Consider the following 18,418-nt stretch of genomic DNA (forward strand, 5'->3'; position numbering starts at 1 on the left):
ACTCTTTATTCACGTAAGTATATAAAAAAATTTTGAAACAGTTGATGAATGTTGTTCATTTGGACCTAATTCATATCAATTAAGGGTAAAAGAAAAAAATTTAAAAGTTATGGATTTATATGAGTTAACGTATATTATATTTATCAAATTATGTTTCAACTATTTATTTTTGTGATAAGACTATGTTGTGCTCTAGAAACAAAGAGAAAAGAACTTACTTTCTTTATTCTTAATTTGTTTCAAATTTTTCAATTGGAAAGATATTTTAAGTAAAAAAAAAACTTTTAAAAATAACTCTTTACACAACAAAACTGCACGAAAGAATTATATTGTGAAAAATCACAAGAAATTTCAGTAAGCAGTAATAAATATTGTGAAAAGTCACAAGAAATATATTGTGAAAAATCACAAGAAATGTCAGTAAGCAATAATAAAGCTCTTTTTACTAAGAGAGTAAAAATTGTAAGAAGCATGTTTTCTTTTTTCAATATGAATGATTTTCAAATGAGTACGGCAGAGTGACTCACCTATGAACAAAAGTCTTTTAAACTGAGATTTTTTGCTATGCTAAAATTTTTCTGAAAAAAATATGAAATTCAAGCTTGTAAAATGTACCAATTTCACAGCGAAATAGTGAAGCAAATTTCTTATTTTTAAAATTGAATAAAATACATTTTTTGATAATAACGAATCAAATGTATTTCGTCGCGATTTAACTAAAATATTTCTATGTTAAAGTGAGCTGCAAAATGTACTTTTTACATCATCAAAGTAAATTTATACAAATTTCATATACATTGTTAAATTCACAAATAATAGAAATTTTCGTTTTTAAAATGTCAATAATTCCAGTTACGTCAGTAACGAAAAAAAATAAGACATCAATTATTACATTTACAAAACTTAAAGTTTTTTTGTAAGTTAGATGTCTTTTTTAAAAAAATTTTTTATTGTGTTTTTCTTTCAATACTGTCAAAAGCTAATCAGTATTTGTCACTACTGAAGAAATGAAGCTAACATAAAAGAGACTTGCTCATAGACTTTTAATAGCAGCCATTATTACTGGGACAAGAAGTTTCCATAAATAAACACCTTCATCTACTTCAAACATAAAGATGAAAGGTTCATCTGAGGATGATAACTTTACTCTAACATTTGATTTTCTTAATAACAAAAAATATATATATATATCGTTCAGATTGACAAACATAAAATTTCACAATATCGATTGTGCAAATATGATGAACTTTAATGTCTTCGTAATGGTTTCCGAAAATGAAAAAGAAAATAGTGATTTCATCATAAAGTTTATGCTTTCCGATTTTTCCAGATATATAAACTATATTTTCAAAACGTAAACTTTAAAAAACCGTAGAGATTTGTTTGACTATTTTAAAATTAAAAAACGACGATCAAAATTTTGAGTTTACTTTCTCTCTTTCTTTAGATTCACTAGGCTCAAAAATGATAAGAATTTATTCCACTTTAACTGTAATTGTTCAGGAAAAGTTACCAATAAAATATTCATAATTGAGAAAAAGGGCCAAAAAAATGGCATTTTAAGTCTAAAGTTAAAAATAGGTTATCTTTATAATGTTTCAAAATACCAGTCATTTATATGAAGATGGTTTAGCTTCTCTTCTTTCATTTTAAAAAAAATTCAAGTCCATGATATTTTGGCAACTCCATGAATTAGTGAAAGTGTAACCAAAGGAGAAAAAAAAAAAACAGAAAATTTGTCTCTATCATTTTAAAATTAAAATGACAGTCAAAAAATTATATTTGTGTTGTTTTCTGAACATATTTGGGTTCTTCGCCCTTAAATATAGTAAAGTACTATACAAGTCATTATCGTCAGAATTTTTTTATTCAAGTTTCTGTTTTCGAAAGTTATTAGCAAAATAATAGAACATTAATTAGTTGTAATGTATAGAGAACTTTCAATTCCATTTAGGTTGAAATTTTTTCACCAACAGTTTTCTAATCATTTTATTTTATTTTATTTTTTTTTTTTTTGTTATTTGTAATATTTTGAATCTCGAAAAAACGATTCTGTTTTATTCCCGCTTTCTTTAAAAAAAATCATAATTGACAATCCAAAAGGGTTGATTGCGTTTCTTAATTTCGGCGACATCCATATTTTCTGCGGCATTTACTTATTATGATGCTGTCCTTAATTCGACATTTTGTGAAAAAACTTTGGATAAGGAACATAACAAGTTTTCTTTTGACTTTTCTGAAAAATTCAGTTTTTTTAAAAATTCCAGTTGTTAACACAAAATCGGAGTCAATAAGAGTAAACCTTTTGAAATTTTTTTTAAAACTCCTTCAGGCTGGAAAATATGCTCTTTTTTTTGTACTTTGGTATATTGTCTGAAGTCTTAATTACAACTGAAAATTAAATTCTTTAAATTTTTAAAGTTAAATTTTTTGGTAGTACACAAAGTTAAATAAAATACTAAAGTCTAATATTGGCACTGAAAAAACTGAATTTTCTTCATTTTGCGGTATTTTTTTTTTTTTAGTATATAAATACAATTTAGAGAAAACTTTATGTATATCTTCCTTCAACGATCTGATTTATTAGTTCATCAAAAATTTAAAGTAATACTTTCTGCATGGCCCTTTTAATGTTAAATCAATAATCTTAAGAGCTCACGATGAAATCTCGACTAACATCTACAAAAAAAAACTGATTTAAAGGAAAATTGGCTGGTATTGTTTACGCTTTAATTTTTTCTTTCATGATTTTATTGAATATTAAAATGTCCTACTTGTTATTCAAAAATTTTAATAAGATCTTCACGTTTGAAAATGATAGTTACTGACGTAGCACAACTTTTAGTATCAAGTTTTGTATGAGTTTCATTTTTTTTTTTTTTTTTTTTAAAAAAAAAAAGTAATAATGAAGTTTTAATAGTCTAAGTAAATACTTTATTTAAAATTTGGAAAAAATGTAACTTTTGTAAATGTAATTATTGATTTCTTATTTATATTTCGTTACTAACGTAACTGGAATTTTTGAATTTTAAAAAGAAAATTTCTATTATGCATTTTTGCTGAAAAATCCATTTAATAATGTATATGAAATTTGTATGCATATACTTTGATGATGTAAAGAGTACATTTTGCAGCTCACTTTAACAAAGAAATGTTTTAGTTAAATCGCGACGAAATATATTTGATTCGTCATTATCAAAAAATGTATTTTATTCAATTTTAAAAATAAGAAATTTGCCTAACTTTAGCGCTGTGATAATGGTAAATTGTACAAGTTTAAATTACAGTTAAGACCAATTTTAGGACTTCTCGGTTAGTTTGTAAATCCACAGCCAAAAACTATTAGAAAATTATTTGAAAAATTATATTTTTTTAAACTTGCCGCGGAAGCCACCATATTGCCATTTACTTAAAAAAATGACTAAAGTTAATTCAAGAAATAAATGCGTTTCTTTTTGTGTTCAAATGTTTCCCTTTGCTTTGTTAAGATTCTCCCGCAATGTATCCGTTTAGAAAAACGGTTAAGTATTTTATATGTAAGCACTGACTCAGAATAAATGAATGCAGTTCCAGTATTTTGAATAACTAGGTGCCAAATGTACTAAAAAAAACTATTAGTACTGATTCTATACCAAAATGTAAAAAAGTTATGAGGTTCGATGTGTTCAAAAAACAAGTTTCGCTTTCTTTTATTTTTTAAATATGAAGTTTTAGTTTAAAACATTTATGCGACTTTTGATCAAAAGCCAACAAAATGAACTTTATAATTTTTTAAAGTTAAATGTGTATTCAGAATTTTTTCATTTTTTACGCGCTTAAGTTGCGTTTAACTGTGTACCATCTTTTGCATCTGTCATAAAGTAAAGTTAATAGAGTGTAGAAAACCAATTGTGAAAAAAAACTTGTTCTATTCTAGAAAACATAGGAATGTTTCACAATCTTTGTAAAAATGCTTCACGTTTTATAAAGAGACGCTGTTGCCAAAGTGAAAAAAACAAAGGCTAAAGCTTGGCGATGTATTTAAATGTTTTCTTTATGCACCAGACTTTTGAGTTTGGTGTAAAAAAATTTTCCCAATAAGGCCTACTTAATGATGCCAGAATTGGATAAACCTGTGTTGAGCTGAACTTTAAGTCACCAGCAGAAATTCTTGGTTCTCAGAGAAGTTTTTCGAGCTCTCGAAATTTCTACAACTAAATATAAAAAGAATAAATAAAACAAAATACATACATAGCATTATTATTAGGGGTCGTCGAGCCTTTCTTTGTAAAATCTTGATAGTTCCTCCAATTCCAGGGAGGAATTATCAAGATTTCTAGCATCGTAAACACTAATGCTCATATGATATATTTGGAAATCTAGCATCGCAATCACAGATGATCATATGATATATTTGGAGGATTTTTTCTCGTTAAGTTTCTGTAAAATGCCTTCTGCATTTTTTCATGCACAAAATGCAGACAATATTGCTTTAATCATCATAAGACCAACCTTGGTTTGATATTTTGAAATCCTTTACCACTTCCCGATGTTCAGAAAGTTTTGACCTCCAATGTTAACAAAACTTTTTGTAGTATTTGAATATGATTATGACACGAAGTTACCATTTACACATTTTGAAACTTTTTTTATCAATATTTTGGAAAACTAATTAAAAAATGTTTAAATAAGTACTTTTATGAAGTAGGGAAGACCAGGGCTAGTTGGCTACAGGGTTAAGTTGACACACTGCGTTTAACTTTAAAATTTTCGACCAGAAATTTTCAAAATTTATATGGAACCTTCCTACTTAACTAACTCATCTTTCAATGTAGTATCAGGGATATAAGCGCACGCGCATAGAAGTTATAGCGATTTTTGTGTCTTTTAACTTATTTTATAACTTTTGTAACTATATTACTTTTTCAATTAGCATTAGCTAGAAGTAAACTCAAATAGATGTAGGTTCACTCTAACCAGTCAAATACTGTATGGTTCACTCTAACCAGTCACGTTTTGTGTTTCTCAATATTTAGCGTTTTGGGGATTTATAAGCCATTTTGCGAGCAAAAAGATTTTGGGTTAGTTGGCACAATGATCGTGGGGGGGGGGGGGAGGGGAGGAGGGCTAGTTGGCAACACGTGCCACTTTTCTCATTAGCCGTAAATTCACTCAAATTATGTAACACTACAGATTTACAGACTTGAAAGTTCTCAAAATGTCACAAAAAATGTTGTGATGCTATTTTTATGGAAGGAAAGTCTATTCTATCGACTTAAGGGCAATAAAAGTTAAAGTTAAAAAATATTGTAAGAAATCATCAAGAGCTTTCATGAAACGATCTGATTGAAATACACGTTTTATGTTGCTGATCTGGTCCCTTTTCATATGGTGTACCAACTTACTCTGAGAGTATAAGCTACTTACCCCGGGCCGGGGTAAGTTGGCGCATGTTTTTTTCTTTTAGCCAACAAGCTCCAACCTCCTATATGAATTTATTCAAAAAAAACTTCATAAAGTTATAATTCTTTTTTTTTTTAAGTATAAAAATAACAATTAGTAATTTTCATAAAGTTGAAGGAAAAAAATTATAATAATATAATCTTTGCTTTGAAAAGATATCTTAGCCTTTTTAACAGGAGAATTATTGTGAATTTCAAATGCTGTGTTAAGTACAATAAGGAAAAAAAACAAAAAGTCAGTTTTTTTTCTCTATTGTTTTAGTTAGATTTAAATTTTTTAATTTTTTAAAAACTGAAATGTTTGAAATTTAACTTTTTATAGGTGAATTCCTTAGGTCATGCATTTAAAAATTTTCCATTTTCCTTTTTAGCTTTTAAATAGTAGTTAATAAATGCTGCAAAATTTATATTTGATATTTCTTGAATATTTTTACTTTTTTTTTTCTCGCCCGCTCTTCAAAGGGGAGGCAAGCTCTGGGTCGACGTGCTACTGTGTCTTCCCTGGAGAGGAGTGGGCAGTCTGCAAGGTAATTCTTAGAAGACTTAAAACACTACAATACCCAAAGTTTATTACAACTTTCATTCTGTAAAATACAAATAATTTTCAAATTGTATTGGATAAATCGAATTGACCAATCAATGAAATGCAAGAATACAGCTACCGCGAAGTAACAGTAATGTTAAAGAGATAACAGCGAAACTTAACCGCTACTAATAGATGGTATGTTCATCTTCTGAATTATGAAATCAACTATAAATCAAAATAGTAAACTTCAAGCAAACCAGAAGGTTAGTACTCGTAAAAATTTAAAAACTTACTTGAATTACCTATAACTTAAAGTATACTATCTATATAACAGCTAGCAATATTCAGATATCAAGGTAATTCAAAAAAAAAATATTGCTATGAAGCAAAATAGTGGCAGTAACTATGGCTTTGAAATGAAATATCTTAGCTGAAATTTGATCATATTTGTTAAAAAAAGAAATCTCCAAAATAACTTTAATCTAAGAATATCTTTTTCTAATTAGTAGTCTGGGTTGGTAAAATGAATAGATATTTACAACTGACTTTTTATCATTAATGTTAACTGTAATCTCTTTCTATTGTTTTTTACTTATGGTGGTTTTAGGAATCAACAATGTTCACCAGAAGCAAAAATCAACAGCGCACTATCTCAAAGCAACAACCTGCTAAAAGGAGTGTCTCAGATATTTCTCCAAACAAAGTCCATGAAACTCGAAAAAGAACAGCATTTGGTGACATAACAAATGTAAAAAAATTTAATGTACTCTGTTTGTAATATGATACCACTGGTATAATTTAGAGATAATTATTTCTCACTAAATTGACAGAATATCAGTTTCCTGTAAATTTAGTTCCACTCCAGCGTTATCCTCTTTCCTCTTATTTTAAGTAAATTTTCTATAAAATTGTTGACAAGTATTACTTAAGCTGTTGGTATTGGTTTCTCATAATCTAGGTTTAGTAGTTATATGTAGCAATATAAGTTTAAAATTTACTATTAAACAAAAAATGTGAGCAAAAAGTAGTTTTACATTAGTGGTTTAATGTTTTTCTATATGCAGCTTTTAATGAGTTGATTTTGTTGCTGTCGCTATGAATACACAGTTGGTTGAGTTGTTTGAATAAATACAGCCCCTAAAATTTTAAACAATAGTAATAAATATTCATAATCAAAACTGAAGCTTAGGGATTGTGAATCTCTGATTGAAACCCTGTTTAATGTAGAGTTAGTTTTCCAATATTACTTTGTGTTATGTTAATATTTTAAGTTTAGGAGTTGATTTTTCCTAATTTTTTAATTTAAAAAATGCATATTTTATATAAGTTGCAATATCAAAGTTAATGTAGCTCTCTATATCTTAGTCCTTTTATGACATTTATTAGTGCTGTTGTTAATTTGCTGTTCAAAAAATATTAGCTTAGTTTAGTCCCTTTTTTTTATGATTACATTATATATTATGCAATTTATTTTTTAAACTCTTTTGAATGCTTTTTTTTAGGCTATACAAGCGCACACTCAGAGATTGAGTTTAGCAAGAAAGAGGAATAAAAGCATGGATACTTCTAAACCACCTCAAAAGGGGAAAGTCAGACTGTCATCAATAACCACAAGAAATCGTTCCAAAAATACAGTCACAAAACCACAATTAGTAGAAAAGAATGAATCTGAAATTTCATTACCATTCCTTTTATCTGAACATTTCTCTTCTACCAATGAAAATAGTTCTATAAAAATGGATCAGTCATTTTCAAATGATAAGTTAATTCAATTTGAATACCTAGGACAAAATGTAGAATCAGTTGAACAAATGAATGTTTCTAGTGTTAGTAGTACAAGTAGTTCCTCAGGGAAAGTTAGACCTGTTCCAATAATTCCTGCTGCTATTTTACAAAAAGTAGAAGAAGATCTTCGTTCCCCTGTAGGTTAAATGCTGTATAAACAATTGATATAATTGTTTAAAGTAAAAAAGTTTTCTTTTTTTTTTTTTTTTTTTTTTTTTATTATTTATTACTGGTATAAATCTTTTTTTATCAATTCATGTTTTCATGAACTTTACTTAAAAGCTTTTGACATGATAATGATTCAGTTTGTTTATTCTAGCATTTAGTTACAATAAAAATTGTTCCTCTATCTCTGCTCCATTTGACTTTTTTTTTTAGTTAAGCATGAATAAATATTTTAATATTTCTTTAGATAAACAAATATCCTGATGGACTTCGCCCATATGATACAGAACTTCGTGATCCTTTTTTAGTAGCAGAATATGCTGAAAGTATTTTTAGAAACATGAAAAAACGTGAGGTATTTATGATTGTTTTTTACTGTAGCCAAATGCTAATATGGCTACGGTATATATTAGTATATACAGTATATTTTATTTTAAAAGTATATTTTCAAAAATTGATTTTTGAAAAATATACTTTTAGTAATTATGATAAGAATTATTTGAAAAGTTTTGTTTGATGTTTTTGTTTATTATTATCTTCACACTTCAATTTTGTAAAGTATATACTTGCATGAATAAACTTTTAGCATGTACTCATGTAAGAAAAAAATAAATCACCAGCTAAGGTAGTTTAAAAAGAAATTAAGTTCACATCTATGATTGTGAAGCTAATGTGAATTACTTTTTCATGTAAAAGGTACTTAACAAACTAAACAACAAGAAATCTAAATTTCTTTTCTTCTTAAAGGAAGTTTACACCTTGGCATTGACACCCATGTTTTAAATACTTGCCAAGTACTTAAAGAATTTACTTTATTGACATTCTGCATTGATTAATATTTTTCCTTATACCAAAGCATTTCAATAAGACACCAATGTTCCAAGACACTGCTTTTCTGAATTATTTTCAGAATGGAAATAAGTCAGAACAAGAAACAAATGTTCTTAGTGTAGTATGAAGTTAGAATGGAATGAAGTAAGAACAGGAACAAGTCAGAATATAAAGACATTACTACATTTAAAACAAATCAGAGAAGATTTTCTAATTAAAACAGTTTTAATAAACCCAGTTCATAATGTAAAAAAAATATAGTTCAAAACTTTTATTTCACAGTTTTAATTAAGCATCAGGATTTTATCTTTCTATTAACAATGAATGATGATGAATTAAGTTCAAAGTTCATATCAGACATTGGAAATAAATCAAGTTTAAACTTTTTTTTTTTTTTTTTTTTGTATTTAGATATATAAAAATTATAAAATTCTATTTTAAAATTTAAAAAATCTTTTCTGATTCGAATGCATTAAGAGTTATATTTTAATAAACTTCCAAATACTAAGTTTGTTTTAAAAGGCTGATATTGAGATTTTTACTTTATTTATGGAAATTATGATTTTTTTTGATGCTGTGAAAGGTTTAAAAAATGAGAGGGCTCTAAATTTTAAATGGTTATATCGTTTGAGCTCCAAAAAAGATTTAGATGAAATTTGGAATCTATTTATGATTCTTGATCCAAATATAAGATACACAATTTTTTTTTAAAAAAAAAAAAATTTCCCCAAACTATTAGGTTATTGGGGCATTTTTAAAGGGTACTTTTGTTCTAGTTCTCAAATCACCTACCATGTGCCTCAAATTAAGGTGAAGAATGAGCCAAGAAAATGTCAGCTACTTCTGTACTGTTAGTTGCCTAGGGCAGGACACTAGAAGTAGCTATAAACTGAATCTTTCTGAATTCACCTGTAAAGAAGATTCTGTTAGAAAAAAGGAATTCATTTTACTCAGAATGGTGTCAAGAAGTTGATTTTGGTGTTTGTCATCCTTGCAAAAAGAAAGCAATTCAAAAACTTCTGTGCTTTAACTATTTCTGAAGATCCCAAGGTTGCTAACAAAATTGTTTTTCATATGTTAAAAGAAATATCTGTTGGTGGTTGTAACATCTACATAAAACTTGCAACAGGAGGAAAGGCTCTTCCTGTCAAAGTGTCCAGAGCTAAATCACTTTAAATGCAGATAAAAACTGGAGCTATCTTGACCATAGAGATCAACCAGAATCTTCCAGGTTGTGTGGTGTAAGGAGTAATGAAAGAGATAAACAAGGATTTTGGTAGAACAGGGAAAACCTGTTTCTAACAACTATGCAGATGTTATAAACAGGTCTTATTACTTGGATAGCATATATGTTAGAAAGTGTTCACTCAAGAGTGGTAAAAGCTTTTTCGAAAAAGATATTGTTTATTGTACTGGCATATCTATGCTAGTAAACATAGTGTGCTCCTTTTAGGAAAATGGATCTCTTTAATTCTGTTGTACATGTCAGTATTGATGGAGGGTAGGAATTTCTAAAGAATGTGTTTGGCCCTACAGCATTAGATTTTCAACCAAGGAACCAGAAGTATTATGAGGTCAAGTGCTCATACTAGGCATAGTTTGAAATGTAGAGGAGGACCATCTCAATCTGAACCCACTTTTCCAACACCTTTTGTTAGACATGGCTATAATGGTGCTTTTTTTTTAAGCATCAGAGTCTTGGTACAGAAAGTATTGTGTAGTCACTGGAACTTTCATTGTTTATGATACCCATCCTATGATACTAAGTTGGTGTCAGTCTCAGAAGGATTTTTCCAATACCAACTTTGAAGTATCATTCGTAGTATTACACATTCAAGACTTCAGAGGCTCATATGTTTAGTCTTTTGATGAAAAGACACTTCATTCTCTAATTGAATATCTAGAATGCGATGAAACCCTGCAGAGATTTAAAGAAGGGAGTTTTTTTTATTAATATTGTTCCAAACACTTTTCAGAACAGATTTATTTGATTTAATCTGTTCAAGTAGGTGGCAAATTTACATGACCCCCAGTCTAGATAATGTCAAGAAATACAAATATGTTAATACTTTTATTTTCATTAAGTTATTATTTGGTTACCCTTTGTTTGATTTAGTTGCTGAATGCTATTTTGGGATAAAATTTGATATATGCTATAACAAGAAAATAGATTTGTGGAGTTTATGCTTCACTTGAAATCATGTCAATGTTGTATTTGCTAAGAAGATTTTCTTGGATGGAAATTTCACATAATAAGATTCTATCTCAAATCCATCAAAAAAGACAAGCAGAATGTTGCACAAGGTGTTACATTGGAACAAACATTTGAAGCTGTGCACAAAAACCTAAACTAGACACTGAAAAGGTTTGTTGTTTTTGAAAAAAAATATCATTATGGTGAGAAATTAAGAGCTACAGGTGTTGGATACAGTTCAATGAGGTTGTAAGGAGACTTGAGATTTTCATGGATATATTTACATTGCATTATCTTTGCTTGTAGCATATTGATATTTAAAATACTTGTTGTGTTGTTACACTTTTTTTTTTTTGAAATTTATGCCTGTTTTGCATTCCAAATATGTATCAATCAACTATGTGGAAAATTCAAGTTTTTGTTAATATTGATGCAAAATTATATTTTTCAAAACTCACAGTCATAGGAGCACAGGAGTACCCTCAAAAATTTTACTAACCTTTCATAGTTTAAAAAAAAGATCTGGTTTTAATGTCTTTGATGGTTTCTATCTTATGTTAACCTACTGGAAAGAGTGGTTTTAAAAAAATTTGAAGTAAAAATTATTGTAACTAAAAACCTCTAAAAAGGAACAATCTTGTGATGACTTGAGTGCTACTGAATTATAAGGTGAAGTATAAGTTTCTTTTGGTTTTCTGTCTAGCATTGGTATTCATTTTTCAAGTTAAAATCAAAATTTGGTAAATTTTTTTGTTTAAATCAAAGTTTGTTAAATTTATTTAATTAAAAACATCAAAAAAGAGATTAGTCTTCTTTGATGTTTTGCATTAAATAAATTTTGGTCTGTAGTTAAGTTGAAACTTGCATACCAATTGACCCCATAGTTGCATAAAATTGTTGACTTGGCAGAATCTTGAGAATCTATTCCTGTATTTAAATTAGTTGATCCTAAAATTAACATAACACCTTAATAGACAAGCATCAAATGAAAATCAATTTGATTTGTGGTTTAAACTTAAAGCATTTAAAATGTGTAACAGTTAAGCATCTGTAACATTTAAATCTATCATACAGTTTGTTTGTTACTTTGCTGTATTTTGTAACAAAGTGCTTTTGTATATTGAACTTCAAGGATATTACTGAATTGTGAATTTAAATAGTTCACCTTAGGCTGTTTGGTATTCTTCAATAGTAAGATACTCATTGAAATTTACTTTAATGAATTTACGCAGACTACTTTGCAACATGTTTTCTCTCCTGACCAAAAAATGCTTGAGTAGCATTAGGATTGAAATGGTTGTAAAAAAAAAGGTATTGTTAAAGAATGTTAATGTGTTTTTTACCTTTTTTTTTACAAATCTGTGCATCACAGGAAACTGGCTTTAGCTTAGTTTTAAGATGGGTTTAGTATTGTTATTACCAGTTTCTTGACTGCTTTTTAAATACCTTTCAATTACATAATTGTAAAGTGCAAAAGTATTCAACATGTTACATCCAAGTTTTATGAAAATCATAAAAAGGATAACTATCTTCTATTAAATTACCTGCAATTAAATATGCCTTCATGGATGCATTATTCATCTTATTAGTTTAAGAATGAAAACTTTTTAAAGTTTTAGAAAAATAGTTCTTTTTTACAGTGTTATAAATAAGAGTTCATGTAATAATTTAGTTTGAAATAAAATGTTATAACAAGTATTAAAAATAAAGAAATATTTTTAAAAAAGAACTGGTACTAAGTCATATCTAAATGCTTAAAAAAAAGCAAGAAGTTGTGTTTTGTCAATACTGCTTCAAGTAATTTAAAATAGAAAACTAATTTATAATTTTTTAAAATGTCATAAACAATTTATTTGTTTTTACATGTCTTTTGATTATCAAAAATTCATTTACTAATTACTAAAGGTTGTTTATAGTACTATTAGGGCCTGTTTATATGGACAAGGGCTAGCCTGTTTGCCGAGCTAGCCCTGAAAGCAAGCCAGTTTTAAAATTTTATTTATTTTTTTTGCCAAAAAAATAAATAATGATATCAAGGTCAGCCTGGCTTTTTCTAGCAGGGCTGGCCTCTTTATCGGTATTATAATAACTTTAAAGATGGCGGCTAGCGACAAAAAAACATTGCATTTTAGCAATATGTTTAACTGGTATTATAGCACAAATAATGCTTCTTAAATGCTTAATTGTATTATATAAGCTTCACAAATTTATATTTGATACTTTTTCAAACATTATTCTTTTACAAAAACAATCACAATCACTTCAAAAGATGAAACAAGCAGAGAGAGGCGCCTTAAAAGAAAGAATCCTAATTGCTGGTTTAAAACTGGCAGAACTGACTTATGGTGGCATAATATAATAACTGGTGTAGCTCCCATTGATGTACAGAAAACAAATTTTAGGCTTTCACAGTTTCTTTTCATGAATTTCATTTCAGAGTTAAGCCCTTATTTATCTCCTAACCCTTTTTCGCCTAACTCAATAGCTCTATCAGCAGATAAAAAAGTAGCTATTACTTTATATTACTTAAAATATACTGGATCTTTGGTAAATTATAAAAGCAAAACAACTAAAGTTTTAACTACACGGAAGTTGCCAGTTTTATTATTAAATTTATTATTTTACACAGAAGCTTTCAAATTTAAAAAGTGTAAGAATTTGTACGCATGCGTACAAATTTATACAAGAAATTAACCAGCCCATTTGCCGAGATCTCGGCAAAAAACAGTGAGATCTTGCTATCCGGGCTAGCTCGTTTATTCATGTAGATGGAAAATAAAATAAAGTTAAAATATTGATGACATCAATATCTTGGCAAACGGGCTGGCTTGGCAAACAAGCCAGCCCACTTTCCATATAAACAGGCCCTTAGTTAAAGCAGTACCAATTTAGTTGACATATTAATTAAAAAATTGATAAGAAAACAGTCAAAACTTATTTCAGTTCCCAATATTAGTTCCCAATATTAGTTGATTGTTATAACATTCTTTTTTTTTTTTTTTTTTTTGCTACTACTTGTTGGTTATTGCTATTATCTAATCATTTTCCAGGGATTGTGTTCTTAGTGGTGCTAATGTAATAAATTAATTTTGAAATAATAATATTACAATATGATATGTAACTAATGTAGTGTGGTAAAACAGAAAAAAGTTTCTACTGTTTAAGTTTTCACAGATGTTTTCTTATATTGCAAATCCTAAGTATGTTAGTGTATAAAACTTCTAGGTGATGTTATCATAAGCAAACTATAGGTTGCATAAGTCATGAGCTGTATGTGATAACTTGGGTTTATTATTAGCAGACTTAATTGACCTTTTTATTAAGGATAACTAGAAATCAGAATCTTTTGTGGATTTGTGTCTCCTTCAATCTGTTTAAACCTTTAGATCTTAGAGTTAATAATTATACAAGGGCATTGATGTAGATTAAATTTAGAATCAGGTAATATATTTTTAAGAAAAACTCAAAGATGGGCAGAAATCATTTTTTTGAATAATAAAAGATTGGTTATAAAATGTACTTATGTACTAAGTTATGCTATGCAATTACTGTTTTGATTTTATCACCTAAAACTGAACTTTATGAGTTACAATAATGTATCACCTGTCTTATTACAAAGTTCTGTTTTGAAGATAATCTTAAAATTTTATTTTAGAAAAATGTTTGATAGTTTCTCTTTATTCACTTAGAAAAGGCAGCAAGTTGAGAAAGGATTTTCATTTAAAATATTAACAAGTAACTATATAAATATGTACAAATTAAATCAGTTTCATTACCACATATATGCAAGAAATATTCTGGTATATGTGAAAGAGTTCTTCAAGCCTATTACAATTCATTTGGATTTGTGGTTCCTTTTTATCTTGCTTTCTCCTTAGATTTGGTTTTAGATGGGTTGTTTTGGCTGTTATAAATTTTTATATATTCATCCAAACAAAATTCAAGTTTCTAAAAAAACTGACAAACAATATTTGCTTTCATAGTTCCTCAAAACAATTTAGATTTTATCTAATGATATATTGTATGTAAAAGATGCAGGATCATGATTTAAGATTTATAATCTACGATTTTTCTCTAATAATAGCGTCTAAAAAAAAATAGGGATTAGATTTTCTGCTTTATGAATTTAAGTAATTTTAATTTAGGAGAAGTATCCTGTTACAAACTACCTTTTGAAAGAAAATTGTGAAACAACTGGTCCTATGCGAGCTATATTAGTGGACTGGCTGGTTGAAGTCCAAGAGAATTTTGTACTCTACCATGAGACTTTATACCTTGCTGTTAAATTAGTTGATAGCTTTTTACAAAATAACCCGACTCCAAAAGAACAGTTGCAGCTTGTGGGTGCTACTGCTTTGCTCATCGCATGCAAGATTGAAGTAATTTAACATTTTCTTTTAAAATTACTTTTTTAAAAAACTAAACTAACCTGAGGTATAAATAATTTCTAAATACACACTTTTTATGCCTTCTATTATGTTGCAAATGACATGCTATTTGATTGTGTTAATTTTTTTGGATATGTTGCTTTAAACTTCAATTAAGGATTAGCTTTGAAAAGTTTTGTAATTAAACTGCAATTGAATATATGATTGTAAGTTATTTAATTACAATCATATATATATATATATATATATATATATATATATATATATATATATATATATATATATATATATATATAAATAGTTTAAGTGATTTAAATATTAAATTCATTTATTGGTTTAATGTGATTATATATACAAAATGTCATAAAACAAATATATATTTTTATACAACTGTACAGTGTGCTACATTAATAGTGAAATTTCCAGGTTCAATTATTCAAACACAATCAACAATTATTTTTTTTTAACTAACAAAGGTTATTAAAACTTGTGTGCCCATAAATAATGGTGATGTAATTGCCATATACACTCTTTTATAATCCTTGCTTTTTTAATATAAGTTTGTACAATAATTACCTATGTATGGTTAAGTAAAATTTCATTTATTATAAACAGTATGTTCTCATGAAAGGCGGTAAAAGTAAAAATCCAGAGTAAAGAGCATCTCAATAACAGGTTTTGCTGTGACAGAAATTCATTTAGATTAACTAGAAAAGACTTTCTTGCATTCTCAATTTTTGTGACCTTAATAGTTTCCTCTGTAATTTGCTCTTAATGGACAATAGTTCTATCTATTTTCAGATGTGTGTTTAGAAAGTGTTTTACAAATTGTAAAACCATTCTATAAAGTTTTTTTTTTCTTGTTACATTTAAAGTTTAAATAATTCTGATTGCCTTATTTTTCTCTTTTTAAGGAACATCACCCTCCTCCGCTTGACGATTTCCAGTATATTTGTGATGATGCTTATACACATAAAATGTTTTTGAATATGGAGCTGAAGATGTTTAAAGCATTAGACTTTGATATAAACATCCCAATATCATACTCATTTTTAAGAAGATATGCAAGAGTAAGTTAATAAGAAAAAAAAAATATTTTGCTGAATTTCTCACTTAAACGACGGATGTACGAAATGCTACTTGTAATTAGGCTATTCTTTTTTTTTTTTTTGGGAATAACTGTAGCAGAGGGCAGAGAGAACTAGGACATCCATGCATCGCCATGTGGTGTCTTCGTTCTCATCACCCTCCACTTTTTTATACAATTTAATGCAGTGTACACTTCACAAATGTGTGTACCATACAAACTGCAAAGGTAACTTAACTGACTTTTTCCTAATTTAAGTTTAATTCTATTTAGGTAACTTCTAAGAGTATGCAGCTTTTAACATTGGCTCGTTATATATTAGAATTATCACTTCAGGAAGCTCAATTTATTGATGTTAGATCATCAAAAATTTCTGCGGCATGTTTATGCTTAGCTTTAAAAATGAAGGATGATGGAGAATGGGAGGCTAATCTATCTTATCATACTGGATACCAAGAAAATGAACTGTCTTCTTTAGTTGCCAATTTAAATACGATGGTTAGTAACGCGCCTAAAAGTAAGTTGCAGACCATAAGGAAAAAATATCTTCATCCTGATTTCTATGAAGTCGCAAAAACACCGGCAGTTGATCCATTGTTTCTATAGCTTCAATTTTGGGTTAAATTCTGGTGGAAGATGCGCTAATGATGGTTTGTATATTTGTAAATATGAAGCTTCAACGATATTTTGACTATTTATTTTCATTTTAATTTTTAACTTTTTGAATGTTCTTTTTATTCTTAATTCTTAGCATTATAAAGTTTTGTATTACCTGCTTTAAGAGATTCTATTCTTAAACGTCTACAAGATATTAAGTATTTTTATCCAATCGGTATTATTAATAATATTTTATATGTATATTTTGTGTCCATTAAGTTGCCACAAGAAATTATATTGTGATAAATAAATGTGATTTATGTGTTAGAAATTGCTTGATAAATGATAACTCATATTTAAGATTGGCACATTTCCTCTTTGTTTTAACAATTTTTTCTTTTTGCAAAAATCGGTTTAGTATCTCCTCTTACGATTTCATATGTATTTTCTATTATCTTACTTATGCCACACTCGTTATCTACAAACCATACAAGAAAAATTTTCGGAGTTCAATAGCGAAAATAAATTTTCTTGGTGATGTAAATACGTAAAAATTTAAGAGTGATTAATTTCAAAGTAATGATCCGAAAAAGAAAAAGTTAGGGTTTGGGGTTATACATGCCACGCTTGTTTTTAACATTAAATTGGTTCCTTTTTTACTAATTTAGGATATCCTTGATGTAGTAGGAGCCCATAATTAGGTTTTGAACGTTTTAAAGCATGTTATATTTCAAGTATCAGCGATTCTAATAAACAAGATTAAAATTAATGGTAAAAGTTAAAATTCATCCCGGAGAATAACACAAACATCGGTTGTGCGATTTTTGTTAAATCTTTCTTGTTTTTGTCTAGTTCGTTTTTCTGAATCGGAAGTGTTGTTTTTCTTTTCTTTTTCGATTACAGTAGAATTTTTCTCTTACTTGTTTCTCCTTTTCTTTCCGTGTCTTTTGTTTTTCTATACATTTGCTACAACGTAGCTATTCACCTATGAGTCTTGCACTTTTCTTGCTATATTAGAAAGGATAGGAATATGTATTTAATAAGTATCCTATCATGATTTAAATTAGGTTGATGTAACTTACTTTATAAGAAATCAAAATTAAATTTTTCTTAGAATTTGAATTTATCGGATTTAATAGTTTGAAAATATGTCACTTATCTATTCTTAAAATCAATCGGAGTACTTCCGACTTAGGTTAAAAATAAATAGCTGATGATATTTTCACTCAGCTCCAGCAGTAACATTTAAAAGAATATTGAACATTTACTTCGTCTGTTTTCTCTCACTACCAACTCCGATAGCTTAATATTTGGAAACAAAGTTTAGCTTTAAAAAAGAATTCTTTTCCTATTCAAAATATCTTGTCAAATCTGGTTAACTGATGAAAGAAAATTTACTATTAC

General features: G+C 27.9%; 1 protein-coding gene across 1 annotated transcript; it reads left to right on the top strand.

Moving 5' to 3' along the window:
• Positions 1 to 6,082: 6,082 nt before the first annotated feature.
• On the top strand, positions 6,083 to 17,345 carry LOC145191560 (G2/mitotic-specific cyclin-B3-like). Its single transcript, XM_090066223.1, has 7 exons — positions 6,083 to 6,230; positions 6,575 to 6,715; positions 7,470 to 7,889; positions 8,165 to 8,272; positions 15,088 to 15,321; positions 16,245 to 16,400; positions 16,691 to 17,345. Exons 1-7 carry the CDS (start codon positions 6,183 to 6,185, stop codon positions 17,021 to 17,023), a joined length of 1,440 nt encoding a protein of 479 aa, XP_089922349.1. The 5' UTR covers positions 6,083 to 6,182; the 3' UTR covers positions 17,024 to 17,345.
• The last annotated feature ends 1,073 nt before the right edge of the window (positions 17,346 to 18,418 follow it).

The sequence above is a fragment of the Hydra viridissima genome, unplaced genomic scaffold, assembly GCF_058129835.1.
Source record: "Hydra viridissima isolate aposymbiotic clone 2 unplaced genomic scaffold, HvirCarnegie_v1 scaffold_11, whole genome shotgun sequence".
Classification (NCBI taxonomy): domain Eukaryota; kingdom Metazoa; phylum Cnidaria; class Hydrozoa; order Anthoathecata; family Hydridae; genus Hydra; species Hydra viridissima.